Below are 18,364 nucleotides of genomic sequence, written 5' to 3'. Positions count from 1 at the left end.
AAAAGAAAAACTATACACGAAGAGAATCGAAATAGTATAATTTAAGCAAAAGTCATCTGTAAAACTCTTCAAGAATTCCTTGGCTCATTTATATGATGAAAACATTTGGCTTTAAGATAACAGAAAGGTCATATTTCAGCCTACTCGTGAAAAATAAAATTTTGTTTTCTTAAAATTTATATCAGCCGAAAGGATTCAATCTCCATACTCTCGATAACTTGAGAACATAGCTTATTTAAATGATTTCATTAAGCATAAGTCCCTCCCACAGCAATATTAATAATGAATTCTGATCATGCCTAAAAGCTTTCAAAACATAACGAAGGAGTACAAAAATAACATAAGGTGCAATACCTTGAGCCTGAAAGCAGGCTAGCATTCGTGAAGAGGATACCCCAGAACAATGCAAATACTCAAGCAAGGTTCATTGCAAACTAATCCAAAAAATTAAAATTCATTTCCAGGTTAGCTACACCTCACCAGCAGAATTCCATACACCCATGATGATAAATTCCCTAAACCAAGGTCTCTTCATGAAAGGGGGAAATATTTCAAGTTCTTGAAACTGTTTCCCAAATGACATTCACTTTTTTAGACTTTACCTTTCCTTTATTTCCCTGCCATGTAGCACTCTTTTTCCTCTACGAGTAGTTATTGGAAGTGTCAGCAATGCAGACACTGAAAAAAATAACCATGATGGAGTGACATTTTTTTAAGAAAATGCTTCAAGCAACCTAAGCACCTCCAAAAAAATATAACAAAGGCACTGCAAGAAGCATTACCTACCTGACTTGCACAAGCAACATCAGAATTACCATGTTGCAAAATGAGGTGGCGTCCAATATGCACCAAACAACATTGTTTCCGAATTGCCATTGAGAATTAACAGAAGCCAGAACTCCTCTTTTCAATTTGGTTATAATTATATACCCATCAAAATATTCAGAGTTGTCACAACATGCAACATATCACATACATGCCATTACTAAAGCAGTGCCATTTACCTTAACCCACTACATGCAAATACACAATTTTTACATTTTTGCAATATCTTTGAAATCCAACATTACGATAAAATTTTACTATCCCCATTTGGTAAATGACAAAAATTTTAGGCAAGATACAGCAAAGAATAGAAGTTTGATTAAAATTAAAATACTTATAATTTCAATTTTCACTTTTTTTAGTTCCCAGCATTCTTGTAATTATGCATTCACAGCATAAAATAACCATGTATTTTTGCGTAAAAAATTAAATATTGTTAAGAGTAAATGATTACTGAAAAATTTGTTTTTTATTGGCCCATGATCTAAGTTGTCAAAAATACATAAAATATTTCTAAATTAATGCAAGACGGATGACAGAATACATTTTGTTGCCTGATAAGAGTGCACCTTGTTACATGAAGCATGTCGATGCCACTCCCATGACTCCCTAGAGCATTTTTCACAATCTGCATGCTGTGATAGAACATATTTACTTTTTTTAAATTGAATCTCACGGTATTAATGGAAAGTGAAGGTGACCCTCTTGATTGGCTTTCACAGTAGTTTTTTGTTTCCACTAAGTAATGAAATAATTGCTGTCTAGTGCCCCCCCCCCCCAAAATTCTTTCATGCAGCAGCCGAATTTCAAATTGTTCATGACCTTTTTACAAATATATTAAGCTTTCAACTCAATAATTTAATCTATTTCATCATGCATTAGGACAAGAGGACAATGATAAAAATTTCATTTAGATTTTATTGACAAATATTAGGCAAGGAATTGGTTAAGCAGTTTCTACTAGTTTTACCGACTGGATATAGAATGCTGTTCCCAAAACTCAACTGGGAGTTTGCTCTTTTCCAGAAGCTTAAGTCAGTTGATTTGCCATGGCTAAAACAGTAACTTATCAAATAAATGAAGGTTTCATTTAGAAGAAGCAGCTCCTATCACCCTTATAGAAACAAAAAGAATGAATTGTTGGGAGAAATAAGATAATCACTACTTCACTCAGATAGAATGGTTCCTAAAGGTGATTCTGAAGTACAATTTACTCCTAAAACTTTAGTTCAGGCCTCTCGTTAGTTTTATTCCTCTCCTTTGCCCTCTACTCTTAAGAGACACTAGATTGCTTATCCTATCCTTTCAAAGAAAAAAAATTTATTCCAAACCAAGTTATTCATTTTTGGGTAAGTCATTTTTTAAACAGCAAATCCAGAATCAATAATAGGTATTGTTGTTTTATAGTTACTCGGCTAGAAAATTCCAATTCAATTGGTGCAGAAATTACACATTTACTGTATTACACAAACACTATGCAACAGCCAATTTCAAATTGAATTGTGTACCCTTAGGGAGCCTTGTCCAATTGACCTAGCCACGCAAGGTTTAAATAAAAAATATCGGCGATAATTTTTTCCTGATATGCACCTAAAAAGCAGAATTTATACAATCAGTTAAGTGTGTGCATGATTGCAGATCGTGTTGTCATTGATGAGATGACAGTGCACACCATTATCATTGGAAATTTGGGAATGCAAAAGATCTGTGGCTATCTTATCCCGTAGATCTTGACAGACAACCAGGAGCACTTGCAAGACCTTCTGTGAGAGCACTGACAATTCCCCAGCCCCTTACAGTCCTGAATTGGCAGCAGCGGAATATTTCCTATTCCCAAAAGTGAAATCGTCCCTTAAAGAACACCACCATTTGACCATAAGTGCTGCCAAAGAAGCTTAGACACATACCCTTAACGGTTTTCCAGAATGCACATACCAGGGAGTCCAGCAAAAGTGTGTCAACGGTCAAAGAATGGTGTACTTAGAAAATTCTTCTATTTTTCCTAACCTTTTTTACACAAACCTCTTCTCTACTGCACATGAATGTAATTTTTTTTCAAAAACCTCTTAGACTAGAGTTAATTTCCTCATCCTGTTGATTCTTAATTTAGAGAGGTAGTCAAAAGGACAGTGGAACCTTGCTTAAAAAGCACCTTGCACAGCAAGTAATTTGCATTAGGAGTAAAATTGTTGGTCCCCATAAGGACTCGCTAAAAAAGTTGTTAGGAGATGAAAATTCCTGGAATATTTGAGCACCTGCAACTTCTGCATATTATTAGCACACGTTCCTATAGCCTCAAAGGCTAGTGAACACCTTTTTCCAAACTTGTGTTCTGGCTCAGTATTAGTTACTGGAGCAAAGTTCAATAATACTTTAGGCATAAAATGAAAAGTGAAGTCACTGAAAACCCGGAACAAGGCGTGATCATGGCTGATATATTAAGCACAACAATCAGTCAACATCAACGCGCATTTTCTATCAGAAAAAGGACAAAATTAAGGAGATAGATGCTTTAAAGAGTGTGACAAGAATATCCACACAACAGAAATGTATTCCTAATGCTATTGAAAATTGATTTTTATATGGATAAAGAAAAGCAATTGTAATGCAACACTATTAACAAGAATTTCAATTGTGAAAAGAGGAAAGTGATTTTTGCCGAGCTGAAGAAGATGACAGAAGATGTCAGGATCACCAATGGCTGAAGAAATTTCTATGGGGAGCCGTGTATAATCTGAGAAATTTACGTGAGCCAACAACCATGACGTGAGGAATGGTGAAACAGCAAGCTGTCAATCAATGGCAAGAGAATTTCAAGGTTAACTTAAAGAAGCTGTTTTAAGCTTTCTACTTCCTTAAACTTCTTCTTGAAGAAGAGGACAGTCTACGTCTACAGATACCGAAGCAAACCCATTTCTCTCCACATAACAATAATGCATAGCCCAGCCACAAGCCAATGAAAGACCTTCTCACACTGCTATTATGTGCAAATAAAAGCAGTATCTAGGCAATTAAACCCCTCCTTGATTACCATTCAGAAATTCCATTACCTTTCAAGAAGTTTTAAGTCCAAACCTAAAAATGATGTGGAGATCATGGGAAACTACTGCATCATACCAAGCGTATGAGGCATCACTCAAATAAGGAAGAGGTGATGTACACCAGAAATTTATATTACAAACAATTCGGACTGTCATTATTACAAAGTTTTGAAGCATTAACAAAAACTAACATCTCTAGAAAGTTAACGGTAAAAAGACTTGCATATCTTAAAAAATAAAAACTTAATTCGATTCTTTTTTGCTTTAACAAATAGAGTTAAGCATTCATAGTTACTTCATTCAGCAATAGATGAAAAGGTGAACATGATCCACGATCCTGAACAATGCATACAAAATCTTCTTTGAATAAACCTTGTTCATGAATTTTTTTTGGCATTGAACACATCGTGTTTAACATCAATTTATAGGCAAAAATTTGTTTCACTCTACGAGAAAGATCGCAGGTTAATTTATGCTGTTATAATGAGGTTCCACTGTAGCTTCTGAAAAACTATCTTATTTGCCTGGTTACAGAACCAACTTTTTCTTCTATCATTCTCAGTCATTAAGCAAAAGACGCCCTCCAAATTTGTTTTTCCTCCATTAGAATGCTGCAGTCAGTCCATGTACCAATATGTACCTTACATAACTGAGTGACAGCCAATATCACTCAATTTGGATTGCAGGAATTAGCACTAATAAATATACCTACAAACTTTATGTATTCATTCAGTTCTACATTTAATATGCTAATACGCAGAGATGAAAATCAAAGTTAATGTGCATTAACTTGGGGACTGTTCTATCCAATTTTCCAGCTTAAGAAATATCCTACTAAACGCAAATGCCTCACTAACAAAGAAGTTAGGATTGCTAAGTAATAAAAGCCAAGAAATATTTTAAAGGACTGTGAAATTTTTTTAGATATTTGCCCACAAATGGTAAAAATAAACACAGCAAGTATTCCCACTGAAGATTCCCAGATTCCACAAAGATTTGAAAAGGATAATTAGATTGCAAACAATTACCATGATAAAAAAATCTATGCTAAAAAAACCTGAAGCATTTTGAACATATTCAACATCATTGTTGAATCATAGCATCAACATATTCGTATGTTGGTAAAAGGCAAAAGATCTTATTTTGACTGACTCACCCCATATCGTCACATTCTTCACTTATCATAGCTGCTGTTACATTCCATAAATCTGTTTTCACTGTAATTCTATAGAACATGAAACAAGATGTGGATTCTTCGTATTTGAAATGAAAAATATTTTTCATGAATTTTATGCAGTTATCATATCAGCAAAAGTTATATTACATTAGTATGTAGTCTACCGGTTCAAGTAGATTTTGGATGGACAGAACTACCAAAAAAATTTAGATACTCTTAAAAAACAGTACAGCAACCTACTCTACATCAAGTCCTTCTTCATCTCCATGTACTTCCTTCATCCCGTCCAACATCCCTATCCTGTTCCTTCCCTTTCCTTGTTTGCCTAACATTCTCCCCTTAATTACAGTCTTCAACATCTCACTGCCGGTCAATATCCCCTTCATCCACTTTTCCTGCCTCCTTATGTTATCTCCCAACAAACCCCTCTCCTTGCCCACCATACCTAGCACTTCATTTGTTTCCCTTTCCATCCATTTCACCCGTCTCCACACCCACATTTCAAAAGCCTTCAATTTCCGTCTATCATCCTGCTTCAGTGACCACATTTCCACACTATACACAACTACGCTCCACATCAAAGTTTTATTGAGTTTTTTCTTAACATCCTTCTTCAACATCCCTGTCATCAACTCCCTCCTTGTGGAAGCCTGTTAGCCTAGTGCAATTCTTCTCCTTAAGTCCCTCCTAAAACCCCTAGGCTGACTGACTAATTAGCATGATGCATAATGAGCAAATATCAGCTATCCTTATACTCCAGATCTCTACGAAAAAAGATGTCTTCCTATGAGCCAACTGCTGTAAAGATCACCATCAGTGAGGTATCACCTTTTAGTGGCATCTGTGAGAAGTAAAACACCTACTTGCCTATGGCCCTTTCTCAACATCTCCACACAACAGGGATTCTTGTTTGAGCTTGCAGATGTACTGTACAAATTCTTGTGTTGATGAGAATAAAGGTGTTCGAGAAGCAGTGCATGTGCAATGAATTTTGTTTTAACCTCTGTGAAAGTGCAACTGAAACTTATGCAATGATCCACAAGGCATTCAGCAATGAATTTATGAAATGGGCGCAGTTTTTATTGGTAAAACCACTTCCAGTGTGAACAAACAAACTGATTAAGAACCGAGAAGTGGATGACCACCAACAAAAAAATGGCACCCATATCAACAGTGTGAATGATTTAGTGCATGCTAGCTATAGGTTAACTGCCAGGGAGATTTTCAATAAGTTTATGTTTATGTTGGATTGTGCTTCACCATGTGGACAGAAATTTTGGGCATGCAGTGTGTTGTGACCAAATTAGTGCAGTGATTCTTAATAGATACACAGAGGCAAAAACGATTGTGACATCAGCCAGGAACTGTTTAATCATTCAAATGACAACCTTAACTTCTTAAAACTAATTGCCACAGGTGACAAAACCTAAATTATTGCTAACAATAGAAACCAAAACTCAGTATTCACAGTGGAAGAGGCCATTTTCACCACGACCCAAATATGGTTCGTCAAAAGCGAACTTGTAGGTGATTTTGATCATCATCTTCAATTGTGAGGGGATTATTCATTATGAATAAATCCCTTAAGGATGGACAGTGAATGAGCAGAACTATATAGAGGTTATGAAAATATTAATACACCTTGTTGCAGAAAATGCCACAAAGGTGGAAAATTGACATCATTGATTGATGACACCTCCGGAGAGATCTGGAGATATATTTTTTGGCCAAAAATAGCACACCAGTAATCCACCAGCTATCCTACTCTTCAGATCCTGCTCCAGTAGACTTTTTTCCTATTTTGTAAGTTGAAATCTTATATTACAGTAAAACGAGGCGGCATGATGATGCTAAAAACTATCCAACCCCCTTCTGATAAGATAATTTAAAATGTTGGTGAAGAAGTATTTCCATTTGAAATAGTAAGCATAAATAAAAAAGTGATAGGACTCATGAAACCAGCTGTCACAATCTAAGAAGTGATGCAATCCATTTCATCAGTAATTTCATTTACTTACTAAGATGCATTTAACTCTCATGTATAACTTCTGCATTTACCATCTGAACTGAACCATTACAGCATTCAAATTTAGCCATGTTAAGTGAATAATCTTGAAACAAAAACTCATTTTTTCTCATTTTCTTTCATAACCAGACATACTACCTTGATCAAAAAGTTCCCGGAATAACCACCGTGTGCCGCTCCCATCGTTCCGATTTGAGTTCTGTTTTTTTTTGTTAAATTGGTACATCTGTTGTTGATATTCCCTTTAAATCTTAGTGTCATAACTTGACATTTGCAAAAGTTACGTAGCCAAGAGTACATCTATCTCTGTGTGTGTTGGCGATTTTTTACAATTGCAGAAATGGATTTAAATTTGCAACAACGAACTTGTATTAAATTTTGCGTAAAAAACGGATTTAGTGGCGCACGGACGTTGGAAATGTTGGAAAAGTGTTTCGGCAACGATTCTCTAAAAAAAACGGTCGTTTACCAGTGGCACGAGCGGTTCAGAAGTGGTCGTGAGTCAATCGAAGATGATGAACGCAGTGGCAGACCATCGACATCGAAAGTCGGTGAAAAAATTGATAAAGTAAAAGAAATGTTGGTCAATAACCGCAAATTAACCATCAGAGAAATAGCGGAGGACTTGAACATTGCCTATGGATCCGCCCAAGACATTGTGGTTAATGATTTGGGTTTCCGTCGTGTAGCAGAGCCAAAAGACCTCAATTTCATGCAAAAAAGAGACCGTGTTGACGTCGCAAAAGACATGATTTGCGAGGCTGAATCCGATCCCACATTCATCAAAAGGATCATTACTGGAGACGAGACGTGGGTTTATGAGTACGACACGCAATCCAGACATCAGGCAAGTGAATGGCGTTCACCAAATGAGCCGAGACCAAAAAAACCACGTCGTTTTCAGTCAAAAAAGAAGGCAATGCTGACGGTTTTCATGGATTACAACGGTGTAGTGCATCATGAATTTTTGCCAGAAGGCCAGACAGTAAACAAAGAGTATTATTTGGGCGTTATGAGACGTTTGCGTGAAGCAATTCGCCGAAAGAGACCAGAAATGTGGGCAGAAAACTCGTGGATTTTGCACCATGATAACGCACCGTCGCACAGTGCTATCATTATTCGTAATTTTTTGACGAAAAATGCAACAAATACCATCCAACAGCCACCGAATTCACCTGATTTGGCTCCCTGTGACTTCTTTCTGTTCAATCGAGTTAAAAAACCATTACCGGGAACGCGTTTTAGCAGCCGAGAGGAAGTAATGGAAAAATCGCAGGAAGCACTGATGGACATACCGAAAACCGACCGTAACTTTTGCAAATGTCAAGTTATGACACTAAGATTTAAAGGGAATATCAACAACAGATGTACCAATTTAACAAAATAAACAGAACTCAAATCGGGACGATGGGAGCGCCACACGGTGGTTATTCCGGGAACTTTTTGATCAAGGTAGTATGCCACACTATTCCATACTGAGGTTAATTGTATTTGTGGTTATTAAAAATGTAAAAAATCAATTTTAGATGGCAAATATGAATTTGATTTAAGGTATATTACTGAACTATAAAATTTTAAAAATTACTTTGTCAAGCATTCAAAGAAATTCTATAACACATTGTTAATACGCATTACTTGAAGCACCATTTACATAATCATAAAACAAGCAGCATTTAGTAAATTAAAATAACAAGAGATTTCTCCCATAGCAATGCTACCCAGAACTTCTGCCACATATTCTAAATATTAAAGCATGCAACGAAAAATGAAGCAGCATAAAATGCATCCATTCATTCACTATCATTCTCTTATAAGCATGGAAGTGCTCATACACACTAAGAAAAATTCATAACCACAGCCTTTACATAGTTGATATTCACTACAAGTAAAAACTTAATAATTAATCACAATGACATTAAATACTGGCTAAGAGTATGATTGTTAACCAAGTAAAGAGCAGGGAATTAAGAAAATGGGGACACTAACAACAGTATGTTATTAAAAACTACATGAGCCATATTAAAATATTGAAAATTATTGTTAAATAACATTTATTTGATGATATGCCAACAAAAATACAATTAAATCAACAACCTCTCAGCCTTAAACTCTCACACATTTCTTAAAATCACTTTTTTCACTGAGAAATTTTTCATCGACACTTGCAAAAAAAATTCAGCTGTTTCTTAGAGAAAGGGTTGCATGTTTCCTTTTCACTCTTCCTTTTTAAATGCTCCAAATTTATTTTAAGGTGCATTCTCATTAAAACATTTTTACTTCAAATAAATGTCCTCTTCAAACTCCTATAAAAACATTAAATTGGTAAGCAATGGATTAGGCCTTCTGCTTGATAAATATAAAAACAAGGGAAAATGATACTGATTTAAGAAACGTTTTTTGGAACATAGTTAGCCTTCCAGTCCATTATTCCAAAGGCAGCTCTGACAAAATGTGTAAGCATGACAGAGTTACAATCTTTCGGGGCTTTGCAATAATTAGAGTAAGGTTCCTCCACAGGGCCATCAAGCTCTGTTACGAATATGGTTCTTTTTAGTATGTAGTGTTAAAATTGGAAATGTCTTCATTATATTTCCATGTAACTACAGAGTAAATATATAATTACAGTTTCTGCAGACCTGGCTATACTCATAGAAGTTCTAGAAAACTCCTCTAGATGTACCCTCCTCAGGAGATAATTTACATCCCATGAAATATGAGGAATAACTTTTCAATGAGGCTTCACATCATACAACTGAATTTTAAAACCTCGTAAACCATGCTCAATTACAAGACCAAAAAAATATAAAAATTACTACATATTTTACCATACCAATAAGCATGAACACCATGAGTCAAATGATGCTCAAGAGTACAACATACAAGAGCATGTTAAACTTTGAATGTTGCCCTAGCATCGTAAGTAGCAATACTTAATTGTAGTATCAATATTAATCACCTTTGCAACAAGGTACGTCTAATTCACAGACAATATTACAACATGTCATGTGGCACTAAAATAGTGATACCGCCAGACTAGCAATGAATACCAGGATGAAATTATTTTTTGATGAATTGGTGAGTTAAGACTTAAGCATCCATGGTAGACAATATAAAAGTAAGACCGATTTTCCCAGAAGATGAAATTACTGAAATAGAGCAATTTCATGATCAAATAAAAATAGGATGAAAAATGGAAAAATTATCTCTCTTTTTATCTCTTATTAACTTTTTTTTATCTCTTAACTTATGAACGATAATGGGGAAACATTGGTCATCAATGCTCACTGAAATAAAGTTACGAGGAACTCAAATCCATTTTGAGAATCATCTTTAACACACGATTGGTGTACAACTACGAATTTCAATTTAATTAAAGACTGCATATTGAAAAGTTATTTAGTCCAATTATTACATGAACAAAAACAGATTGTCATTTACAACTCAGATCCTATCATTTCGATTTGAAACTTACACCACACAATTATCAAAATAATTACAACAGGATAAGGCAATTGTAATGGTTTTACTTGACAGTGTGAAAACTTAAGAAAATATATCTGATTACAGGAACCTCCATACATGGGAATTTATTTGAAAGGTAAATGCAATGAACGCCTTTTTCTAATGAAATTTACCAGCCAAAGCTTATCTTTTCAGAGAGCCAAACACCATAAATTATAGAATCTGGGGGTAAAATTAACTTTGAGGAAAATACTGGGATGGGTTGTAATGCCAACAAATTACAATGAGAAACTATAAATAATTCACACCAGCATTAATATATCTCATGACTTATACCTTAGCAAAATCTGTGCTGATAAAAAAAGTTTCTTTGAGCCCTATTTTTTGACTCCTTGCATAATTAAATACGTGCGTTGAAACCAAGTGCTCCATTCAATATTTTCCAAATTATAAAATATACCAAGAGACAAAATAAAAGGAAGGCCCTAAATAGACCTGGGATGCAAAACACCAAAGTATTTTCAGACGCTAAGAAATTACCAGGTAACTTAACGCATTTCCCTAAATTTACAAGACAAATAATTGCCTTCACTACCTTCCTAACTTAGCTTTGAAATATTGATCTATATTTCTCAAAGGCTCTTGTCTATCTTAGAGTGACAGCTGTCATACGAGTTAAATAATTAATGGTTTACCACAGATGCAGAGTGAGTTTAGTTAGCCCATAAGACTTGAGATTTCCTTTTACAATCCATAATCACATGGGTTTGATAAAGTTCTGCTTTAGTAGATGAACAGTTGCTCATTTTCAGGTTGCAAATTTAAAGAAATTAAAGACATTTTTGAGTTGGTTATTAAATAAACAAGATATGAATCCACAGGGTCACAGTAGTCCAGGGATAGAGCGTTAAACTACTGATCGGAGCGCCTGGGTTTGATTCCCAGGTAAACCTCTCTGGGCACCCTCAGCTCCATCCAAGCTGTGTGATTTATTGGGTAACAGAACTTCTTTGGAAGCCCATAACCAGCACTGAGAAAGGAACTAGCCCCTTTCTACTAACTTGTGAATTTCATATGCTACCTGGCTTAGTGCTGGGTGAACTCTATATTACCGACCAAACCAAACTTCAGGTTGTTTACTATGTTTATGGTTTATGTATCTTCAAAGGCCTAGTGTTTATCACATGTGGCATTAGAGATTATAAATAGCTGTGGCACCTTTGAAATCACAACATGGTCATCCATTATAATGCGAGTCTATTTGCAATAAATTTTGAATATTTTGAAGGAGCAGGCTTAATTCACTAATTATAGCAAATTAACACTGGCAAAATCTTTAAGGGTTGGATGAATCCATATTGAATGCAAAGCCATTCCCAATGTGAAGGGGGCAGGATTAATATAATGACCTTAGGAAATACTGACTTCCAGTGCCTTCCCTTTATACCACATGGTGCCATGGAGTTAAGCATTAAAAATGCATAAAATGGCAACATGAAGGCTATTAACTGAAACACGAAGTAATTACCCGCAATTGTAAAATCGTTACACTAAAAAATTGAAACAAAAGCCCAGACGTTATTTGGGACAATGTGTATTCAGTGAAGTTAACTGTTGGCCAAGTGGAAATATCACAGTCGGTAAAACATTTATAATGAAAACAGCTCCTTGCAAATGCTTGACATTCCTCATTTTCTACTCTAATTCTATTTTAATTATGTAAAGAAGCATCAAAAAGCAGACTTTCAGTTTGAGTTAATCAAACCACTGGCAGCATTCATGTTTAGTAATTACTTTCCCAACAGTTATAATTTCATGCAGATTTGAAAGGAACAACAGACACCTATGCTTCTTTTATGCTTTCCACAGTACACAAAATGGAAGATAGAAATAGCACTAATGTTAATGCAGGTTAATAATGCTGTAATTCACTCCTGATGTACACAATCAATACCAACTTGGAATTAACATCTCTTGAAGCTAATAAGCATTGTTCAAGCCATGATTGTCCAGTTGACAAGTCGCTCCCAAGAAGCATTCAGCTGCCTTTGTAGGAGGATTAGTGATTCCTTGTTTCTCATATAAAGAACAACAAAATCACTAGTCTTCCACACAACTGTAGCTGGGGTTAGTAATATCAGGCAGATTTTCATTTCTCTGCTCACATCCTCCTCCACTGCACACACACACATACACACAGGCAGACAAATCCTTGTAATGCATGAGAATTTAAAAACAATTCAGACTTTAAGTTCTCCAGACATGAGCAAACATCACATTTCATAGTTCCCACGGCATCATTATAAAAATTAAACATTTTCCACATTAATAACTGCTTGGAAAGTATAGGTCATTAAATGACAACAAAGGTACAAAAACACCTTAAAAATAATTTGCATGCCATTTTTACAAAAATGTTTCTCATGGGAACTCATCCTGCTGCTACTCACATACAACACTATAACAAGGCAATCAATATAAATTGCTTAAACAAAAACATGCCCTCAGCCAACAGCCTTCCAACAAATGAGGGTAACATCACTCTTTTTGAATTGAATTCCCAAAACCAATTAGTGCAACACACTGTCAAGGTTAACCATTCACAAACATATTTCATTCAACCAAACATACTGATTGTTTAGTTATACATGAAATTTCACCCATATATTAGATATAATCAGTATTCATTTAAGCCCCCTAGGTAAACTTGATCAGTAAAATCAAACCAATGAGCAGTTTTAACATTACAAACACTTTCGAATCAATGGCACACACGACAAAAGCCTTTGGTAATTGTGGACTGGAGGGCATACCAAAAAAATGAAAACTAACACAGGAAAAACTCTACTTAAGCTACATTTTAAATGTCGCTTTTTAAAAACAAGGTCTGAAAGTACAGCCTACATTAAAACTTCCTTCGCTGATTAATCCCAACAGTAAATAGCAGTACTGCTGTGTTTTAAAGTAAATTGTAGCTTGGAACATAATTCAAGGATTGTATTATTAACTCTTTCCTATTTTGTCAAATTGCATAATTAAACTTAAGCATTTACCAATCAAGACACCCGGCTATTAAAAAGTAATATACACAAAACATTTTCATAAGATTGAAGAACTATCCACATCATGAAGGATATATTCCATATACCATTTTGGTGTTAGTGGCTCAGTAATAAGTAACATATACAACTACCCCATGTGCAAAGACCAGGGAAAATAAAGCCATGCAGCAATAAAAAATAACCAGCTGATGCCTGCATACATAATTGTCTTTTGAGGCATAAAAATAAATCAGCTCATTCAATAATAATTAAAATGGAAAATTTACCTCTGCTGCAGAAGGTACTGAGCCATCTGTATCTGATTATGGGACCCAGTGATAGTTATAACTCTATCATTGGACCCATGCAAAGGCTCATCAATAGTAATTCCAGCACCAGAGTCAGAGCGGATCTTGCGAATTCTGGCTCCACCCTTACCAATAATTGCTCCAGCCAACTGAAAATGAGAGGAATGATATGAGTGAAGATCATGACAAAATATTTCCTTGCCAACATAATTTACCAGGTTAACTGATAAACAGTTTACCAGTTGTAAGCTGAAAATACTAGTATAGAAAATTATTGAAGTCTTGCGTTCAAGACTAGTTAATAGATCATAAACATAAGATCATAAACCAATAATTTTGCAATACTACTTGCATCAAAGGGAACAATACCAACCGTAGGTAGTATACTATTGATTCACAATTGGTGAATTTCAAAATGGCCGATAAAAAATTAACTTTGTTTAGACAAAAATATTTTAGATAGTCCATACACACTTTCAATATCTTGGCAAACAGTTAAATCTACTGACCAAATAGGTCTGATCAATGCCACTCTTACTTGGAAACCTACACCAATTCCTATGGCAAAGTGAAACAGGAAGGTCAGAATAGAGAAGGCCAGGTTCCCTTCCTCTAGCCAACTAGGTGAACTTTTATGTATTAATGCACCTGTGCAATCCACTGAGGGAGGGAGGGATTGATGCTTCCTGACAGCGAGAAGCATCAATCATGCATGTTTAGTGGACTTTTGTGAATGTTGCATTAACTTTTAACCCATATCTTAAACTTATCTCCCCTTTAACAAGATGTCGAAGGACATTTCATGGCTGATAGACCATGCAAGTATTTCCATAAACCCTAGACACTTTTGCCACTGTTTGTGATACTAAATGAAAGGCCATTATGATTCCTAAATCAACCAAAAATTATTATTTACAGTGTTAACATTTATTGGAGGTTTTTAGCAAAATTAACATTTTGTGTAAAATGTCATTCTGTGATATCACCAAACTTACATGTTTTATAATAAGAAATGTTTCCCTGGTAAAATGTAACTCAAAATGCAAGTGCTTTTTTTTTAAAAAAGTTCACATTTATTTGATCATAATGAATACGTGCTCAATCCATACGTCAAATAAATCCACTCTATAAATAAGAATATAAAAAGCCATTACTTAATTCACAACAACATGCTGTGAATCACATTTTTCCTTCAAAATAATAAATCTTAAAGGAAAAGCTATTCACTAACAACACTGGTTTATCAGAACTGCATATGATTCCCACTTCATGCATACACTTGCATAACAATTGAGTTTTCTTCCCTGAAAACATACTGTAGTGGATCAATTTTAAAGTAATAAGCTTTTTATCCCTTCTTATGATGCAATAATTGGTGCATTCCTTGATTATTGCTTTACTCTAACAAAGCTTTTTGATACAGTTACATTAAAAATTCTCAGTAGGATGATTGTTTAATTTTCAACGCAGGAATGGATACGGATTCAATTTTACTTGCAATACGAGGGTGGTCCCATTAAGTACCCATCTTACATCTTTGTTATCACAATGGCCAAAATTCATGAATTTAAGTTTAAATGGCTACTTCATGCACCCTATTCGCCAGATTTAGCCCTTTCTGATTATTTCCTGCTCCAAACTTGCAAAAAAGGCTTGGTGGTCAAAGATTTTCCATCCGTGAAGAAGTAATGTTGGCAGTTAATGGCTATTTTGAGGTAAGAGACAGTTATTACAATATACAGGGTATCGAACTTATTGCAAATCACTGGGTAAAGTGCATAAGAGCTGAAATTAGATTATGTTGAAAATAAATACATTTTTTCCTACATTTTTGTGTTTTCTTTGTAGAGTGGGGTTCTTCCTTGAACACCCTTGTAAATACACACTTGCTAACTGACGAAATAATTTAACACTCATTCATTCCAAAGCCAATTTTGGCTTCATGGCTTTCAAAATGATGTAGATCTGTGATACAGGTGGCAAGATATAAATGTAAGAAGCATTTTACTCAATTGCACCAAATGTGAACATGATGGGAATATTAGAATGTCACTATGCTTTGAATTATCTGCATGGACTTGTAATATCAATCTATAGGTCTTCCAAGGGTGAAGTGAATTAACAATTGCATTGAAATACGAAATACTTGAGCCAACAAGTCAGCACATATCACCAAAAAATACATTAGTACAAGGACCAATGCATCTATATTATGCACAGATACTTGCAACAGCACCTTGTACATAAACAATTTGAAAAAGGTGCTTTAGCAATCTACTGTGCACAACACTCTTCAATGAATCCTCCCAAAAAATAATAGAGGCTTAGATATAAATATAGAAAATTATACCACTTCACTCCAGACATTGTATGAAGAAGGGGTTCGTTAAACCTTTCCCTTAAAACTGAAAAATGTGGGTTATTAAAAGTGAGTGGCTGAGATTTTGATGTGATTCTATCACTTTGATTTCAAGCATTTATGCATTACACTAAGTTGTGCGAGCTTCCACAATAATTAAGGTGCATTTGAAGCTTTTGGGGGTTATTCTTGGTTAATACTTCTCTGGTAATTGATTGCTGTTTAACAATCCAATTCATTGAAAGCATAGCAGCTATAAAAATTTATGGTCATTTAACCTTTTTAATGTGTGCATGTCACAATAAGACATGTTTTTAGTTTCAGTGTAAATAATGCCCAAAGATTAACCTAAGTTAATACAGGGTGCAGCGCTTAATTCCAGACAAATTTCAATTTGAATTTTCTGCCATATTGAAATTCCACTGGAGTTGGAATTCCACGACTGCTGTTCTTGAAAGCTATAGGCATCTAGTAAACAGTCATAACCTCAAAATGGCCGAGATGTTGCGTGCAAGTGCAGAGCTTAATCAAAGAGCCATATAATTGGACATGTTCACACTGCGCATTCTATTTTGAAATAGTTCGATTCTTCTAGTACCCCTGATCAACTGCTTATGATACTGTGTCTAAGTATAATGCTTCAGAGAAATCTGGGGAAGGTTTTGCTAACCCAGCAAGGAAATTCATTTAAGGAAACATGCTTGTCCAGATTTAAGCGCCACACCCTGTACAGCCCAACAGGATTATTTTCTTTCATTGGGTATAAAAATCATGTAGCAGTCACTGCATGAAAAATACCTTATATTTAAGCAACATGAAACTTGATACTAAAGAATTGCTCAACAAATTGACATTACAGGACTACAAAAATATGGAATCTCATTTATGTAAATTTATGGAAGAAAAAAATGCCATGGATACAATTGCTGGTACTTACATCTTTTGGGATGGTCACTTGAGTTGAAGTTTTTGCAATCATGTTTTGCGAAGGAACATTACCTGGACCTGTTAAAATAAAGTTTCATTAGCTAAAATTTAAATTATAGCTCCTTTAGTCATAAAATAACCCCACCTTGCATAATTTCCAATTTGCAAATGGATTTAAAAAATTCTTTGAAACAACCTATACTGAAAAACCACATTGAAATGTTTAAATTTATGGATGCACTTTATTACTTTGATTCCCTTTCACTTAGTGGGAAACAACCTCAAACAATGATTTAAGAAAATTTCATTTCAGCGCCTGTATAGAATTTTACATCGCAAGAGTTTCTGCAGTTACTCAAAATTGTTAGATTATTTAGCCAAGTTATCTATGAAACCAATCACATCGCAGTTCCATTGAAGTTTTGAAGTTCCTGGAAGTAAGACTGTGGTCATTCATTTTTAGCAGGAGGAAAATTAAATTATACGTACCACCAGCAAAACCACCGGGACGACCACCACTGTAGCCACCCCTGGATGGAGGCATTGGACGGCCACCAGGGGGAGGACCACTGCAAAATGAGACACCAACAATTCCACTTGATAACATGAATTACTAACCTACTTCATCGCCAATTCAAAAATTGACCTTGGTATTAACTATAACAATCAAACCCTCTGATGCAGAACCACTACCTCTAATGTAAAAAGTCACTGTAAACCCACAACACAACTAGTTCATATTAATAGTGCGGAGTGACTCACAGTATTACAAAAATGATTTCTTAAGCATATTTCGCACACCAAATCCCCACAGGCAAGGGTGAAGAAAATATCAATGCGTTCAAAATGTATTAAACACAAATATCAAAACACTTAATTATTGACTTAAAATTAGTGTAAGTATTAAACCAAAATTTTCAATATAACCTCATTAGTTCTTCTAAGAATAATCGTTAAACTTTCTCTTTAAAAATTTATTTTCATTGGCAGTAAGTTCACAACAGTCTCATGAAAAAGGTTTCTCAAAATAACAGCATTGGCAAATTTGCATTGCTTTTATTTGTCATCACTGATGAAAATATGTGATGTAATAGGGACTAGAGAAGTATGGATACTCCCAGACATAGCTGTCAGAATCATAATTATCAGAATAAATACAACCAAACAATACAATTCTTCAAAAAATTAATTAGCAATC

General features: G+C 35.0%; 1 protein-coding gene across 7 annotated transcripts in view; it reads right to left on the bottom strand.

The window, feature by feature from the left end:
- The window catches only part of HnRNP-K (Heterogeneous nuclear ribonucleoprotein K), a 51,376-nt gene that overhangs the window by 1,607 nt on the left and 31,405 nt on the right, over nucleotides 1–18,364 (bottom strand). For 4 of the 7 annotated variants that reach the window (XM_071590346.1, XM_071590361.1, XM_071590353.1 and 1 more), the window contains 4 exons: nucleotides 17,656–17,735; nucleotides 17,177–17,244; nucleotides 13,860–14,029; nucleotides 603–678 (listed from right to left, as the gene is read on the bottom strand). In XM_071590346.1, coding sequence (XP_071446447.1) covers nucleotides 642–678; nucleotides 13,860–14,029; nucleotides 17,177–17,244; nucleotides 17,656–17,735 — 355 coding nt within the window. In that variant the 3' untranslated portion in view covers nucleotides 603–641. Of the gene's footprint in view, nucleotides 1–602; nucleotides 679–9,148; nucleotides 9,373–13,859; nucleotides 14,030–17,176; nucleotides 17,245–17,655; nucleotides 17,736–18,364 lie in introns of those variants that run through there. The other 3 variants (XM_071590394.1, XM_071590385.1, XM_071590377.1) reach the window with 3 other exon arrangements.

Source organism: Hetaerina americana, unplaced genomic scaffold (genome assembly GCF_022747635.1).
Source record: "Hetaerina americana unplaced genomic scaffold, ioHetAmer1.1.p SCAF_1, whole genome shotgun sequence".
Classification (NCBI taxonomy): domain Eukaryota; kingdom Metazoa; phylum Arthropoda; class Insecta; order Odonata; family Calopterygidae; genus Hetaerina; species Hetaerina americana.
Note: the sequence above shows the minus strand (reverse complement) of the source record. Positions and strands in the feature narration are given on the sequence as shown.